The sequence below is a fragment of the Aegilops tauschii genome, chromosome 2 (genome assembly GCF_002575655.3).
Source record: "Aegilops tauschii subsp. strangulata cultivar AL8/78 chromosome 2, Aet v6.0, whole genome shotgun sequence".
NCBI classification, from domain to species: domain Eukaryota; kingdom Viridiplantae; phylum Streptophyta; class Magnoliopsida; order Poales; family Poaceae; genus Aegilops; species Aegilops tauschii.
In genome coordinates, this window is record NC_053036.3 from 522,712,094 (window position 1) to 522,716,842 (window position 4,749).

At 45.7% G+C, this 4,749-nt stretch overlaps 1 protein-coding gene across 1 annotated transcript; it reads right to left on the bottom strand.

The window, feature by feature from the left end:
• Window positions 1–2,285: 2,285 nt before the first annotated feature.
• LOC109762832 (uncharacterized) lies at window positions 2,286–3,004 on the bottom strand. Its single transcript, XM_020321713.4, has one exon. It carries the CDS (start codon window positions 2,880–2,882, stop codon window positions 2,562–2,564), a length of 321 nt encoding a protein of 106 aa, XP_020177302.1. The 5' UTR covers window positions 2,883–3,004; the 3' UTR covers window positions 2,286–2,561.
• Window positions 3,005–4,749: the final 1,745 nt, after the last annotated feature.

A 4,749-nucleotide genomic window follows, 5' to 3' on the forward strand; every position in this document is an offset into this window, starting at 1 on the left:
GCCGGGTCATACTTCCAGCCGGGTCATACCGCGGGGTATATCCCCGACACCATGCCCATTGAATCTCTTGGTTACAATCTTCTTTCAGTATCTATACTAGCCAAATTTTGTTTCAATATTGTATTTACCGAAGTAGATTGCCAAGTGTTTCATCGAGAAAATCATAATAGGGCCTTTACCGGCATCCGTAGAGGTGGTATATACATTGTTGATTTCACTAAAAGATCCCAACCTTGCATAATACCTTGCCAAGTTATTGATGAAGAATGCGGAAACACTATATCCAGAATATGTCCCTGAGGATAATGTTTTGCCTTCATTAACTTCGCACACAACGAGTCCGGATAAATCAATAAACGCCATGTCTATTTTGCCAAAGGAGCTTGATAAAAAAGTCTGAGATCACGAAATCCCATATTGCCTTGTTAATTTGTCCCATGTCAGCCAATGTGTTTTCCTTCTATCTTCCTCATCTCCCCACCAAACGTTCCTTCTAATCTAGGATAATTCCTCACAAAGAGAAACGGAAATTTAAAAATTCCCATGGCATACACCGGTAGGGCCTCAATTACTGATTTTATTAAGTCTTCCTTCACCCCACAAGATGCATATCTTTCAATCCAGTCAGAAAGCCTTTTTAGAAACTTATCTTTAGTATACCGAAACTTGCCAGCCTTCATTCTTCCCTTTGGGACCGGCAATCCAAGATATATATCTTCGAACCCTTCCACTGTAATTTCTAAGATAACCATAGAAGACACTTGATTCTCCATACTGCACTTTTTCCCAAACATAATGGAACACTTATCTGGACTTAATAACAACCCGGTTTCCTTTTCATACACCCTCAAGATATTCTTAATGGTTAATGCTTGGTCGATCGAGCCCTTGAAAAATAACAGTCTGTCATCTGCAAATAATAAGTGAGAAATACTCGGAGCTTGCCTATTCGAACGGAATTCCTTTAGAACCCCCCTAGCACACGTGTCATTAAGGAGCATAGAGAGCGCCTCAGCAACAAAAAGGAACAAGTATGGAGATAAAGGATCTCCTTGCCTAAGCCCTCGAGAAGGAGAAAATGGCTGCAACAATTGACCATTAAACCGCACCGCAAATTTGACCGAAGTACCACACGTCATAATCCAGTTAACCCACCGCGACGCAAAACCCAAAGCCCTCATCATACATTGCAAAAATTGCAATTCCACGCGATCATAGGCTCATAGGCTTTGGCAAGGTCCGACTTATAAGCACAATATCCCCTCTTAAATCTTTGAGTGTACTTAACGACTGCATGCATTCAAAAGCTATGAGAGCATTATCAGAGATTAACCTTCCCAGAATAAACGCACTTTGAGTAGGGGATATCATACCATCGAGTAGTGGTCGCAGCATGTTTACAAGACACCTGGAGATAATCTTGTAGATAACAATGCACAAAACGATCGGCCTGAAATCTTTAATTGATTGGGGATTCTTAATCTTCGGGATGAGAACAATAGTTGTATTATTAATCCTCTTCGACATAATTCCAGAAATAAAAACTGTTGTGGTTATGCAGCGGGCCAAATAAGGGGCCATCCGGCCCTGTGCGTGGACACGTCCACGGCCGTATAAGGGACTGGATTTGCAAAGTCCGGCCGTAGATGCTCTAATGGCCTGGTTTATGATATTTTCTCCCAAGTTGCGTGTTGATGCGTTATCCATAGATTTTCATGAGAATATTCCCTCCGAAAGCTAAGCTACAATTAGTAGCAAACACTCCCCAAACAAAAGGCATATCCGTCATATCTCTTTCCCTTTTCCAACAGAAGCAGCGCTCAAATATCAAATAATTCGATCAAGACAGCAAAGAAAAGTCGACAATGGTACCGGCAAAACCGCAAAAGCATCCCAGGGACTAATATACACTGTTTATAATAATGCCTAGACGCGACTCTGAAAGACTTCAAAACAAGCCAACAAAGTAATATCCAGCAACTTATTTGACGTGCAATGAGCTATTTAGCTTAAACCGCTATCGATTAAGCCGAAGCTGAGATAAGTACCACATGAAATGCTCGGAACGTAATGCTCATTTGGAGCGTAGAAAATTAATCAGTTTTGCTAAGTCTCAGTCGACTTAGACTTCGTTATGTCTCAGTCGATAGTATCTTTCTTTAATTTTGCATGGATATTCGTGCAAAAAATTCTTTTCGGTTTTTCTTTCTTCTTTCTTGCATACTATATCACTTAACTTAGACTTGGTTAAGTCTTAGTCGACTGAGACCTAGCTACACCCAAAATTAATAAGGACGAACTTGTTCTGAATTTAATAGGAGGCTCCTATTCAGTTCATCACAACCCCTGCTGTTTTCTTTTTCTTTTGGAGAACAGCACAAGAATATTTACACCCGGCGAATAAAAACGAAAACTACTTGCGTCATCCGCATGACACGTACATGTACATTTATCCGAAAATACGTGGATTAAATAAAGCCTTTTTACCACTCAAAGGGGCGCACGGAAGTGGCAAAAGGGATCCTCCGTATGCCACCGGGGCGCCGAGAAGTGGCGCGTCGTCATGCTCTTGCCCGCCTGGGCGAGCTGGCGTTGCGGGCGGGCGCGAACCTGGCCGTGAAGTCCGGCTCGTGGAGCTCAAGGCTGCTGTCGTCGAAGTTCTGCGCGTAGCTCAGCGGGTCGTAGTTGAGCCCGCCGGCGCCGAGGATGGAGCGGCCGTGCCGCGCCCTCCGCCTCGCCAGGAAAAGGTGCCGGAGCCTGTGCCACAGCGCCGCGAGGCCGAAGCGGCCCCAGCAGGACGCCATCGGCGCCCGGTGGCCCGCGCCCGCCTCGCACTCCTCCTCCTCCTCCATCGCCGGCAGCCTCCCTGGCGAGGCCCACATGGCAGGCAGATGGCAGCGTCGACCTGACCAGCAGAGCGGGAGGGAGAGAGAAGGGGGAGGGAGGAGGAGTGCTGGAGTGAGCTGTGCGTTGATGGTTGGTTGGTCTGGCCGACTTGGTAGCTGAGGCGGACGGCCCGGGAAGGGGGTGGGGTGGGGTCGTGGGATGCGATGTCGACGGCCGCGATGGGTGGGAGGTGGCGCGACAGGTGCGTGGCGAGGCGCGTTCCCTTCCCTTCCGTTCGGCTTGCAGTTTGGCACATTCCGTCGTAGTGCCAGCGCTCTTCTCGTGGGGGGTCGCCGTCCTTTTCAGATTCGGAATGCGAGCGACGTGTTTTCTGCTGCCGTGTGCAAACTTACTGTAATAGGGTGAGTTTCTGTTTGGATTTAATATGTTGGGGCTTTAAGACCTTGCCGTTTGGATTCATAAATATTTGGCGATAGATGGAGTCCCTGATAAATGGCAATTGGCAAATGGTTTGTTCAGCTTGTGCAAGTTTTGAGGTGCAATAGGTGGAGCAAGTTCAACCAAGATCATTACAAAGTTGCTTGCAAACAGGCTGTAAACCATCGTACTTAATCTTGTGCGCATCAACCAGTATGGCTTTCCAAAGACAAGAACAATCCAAGACTCTCTTCTTCCCTTTTGGTTTGTGTTAGCATATCGCCCTTGCCAGGCGATATGAATACATCCACCGGTGTCACCAATCTGGAGAAAGCTTGGTTATCCTAAAGCTGGATTTAAAAAAAGCTTTTGATATAATTAAACATAACACAATTAAAGAGCCCCTAATCGCAAGTAGGCCTAGATGCAAATGATTTTTTCCTCCGCTTTTTTCTATGTCCCTCTAAATGGTGTGCCCAGACAAGGAGACTCACTCTTCCCATTTCTCTTTTTACTGGCAGCTGATTTATTGCAATCAATTCTCGATGAAGCTATGGCAAATGGGCTGATCCAAGCCCCCATCACCTTCCTCTCTTGTCCCGATTTCCGTGCAATACAATATGCTGATGACACTGTATTAATCATGCCTACTTGCTCCAACCAGCTAAATCAAATTAGAAACCTGCTTATGCATTTATCTGCTTACACTACTCTGAGAGTCAAGTATGGCAAATCTGTTTTGGTCCCCATAAACACTTCCTTACAACAGATGCGGGTTTAGGCACATGCTCTTGGTTGCAAGTTAGGAAGTCTACCTTTTACTTATTTGGGGTTCCTTTTGTATTTGTGCGTGTGGGAGATATGCCCTAGAGGCAATCATGTATGATGATATTTCCTATGTGTTTATGAATAAAGATAGTCCTTGGAGATGTGTATCAGCAAGTACGTGACTTGTTTGTGGGACTATGCATTGTATGATGACAGTCTTAAAAGGTCCCTAGTCGAAAGGGTTGTGCGGACGCGCAACTGACTATACTAGCATACGACATAGTGGATGACTCGATCTCACTGGCAATGGAGCATTGGATGCTAACCGGATAATATGGACTTGAAAGGATTTGGTTGGATACGACATAGTCGGATCCGAGTCCAGATAAGGTCCGAGTCAAACAGACCCGACTATGAGACGCAACGATACGTCATTTGTGAGTCTCTAGTACAACATACGTTCTATGTCCTAAGACCTGAGTTGGCGCATGTACTCGGGATGGTGATAGATATGCTTTGGGCCGACCAAACGCTACTCAGTATCTGGGTAACTAGGTAGTTATAAAGGTAGGTTTCGGGTTTGTCCAGGCCCATGTTGCAAGACATGGTCGAGCAAGATGGGATTTGCCCCTCCAATCAGGAGAGATATACTCTGGGCCCCTCGTGTGATCTGACCAAGATAAGTATGGCCATGCGACAAGGATTATGAGATAATCC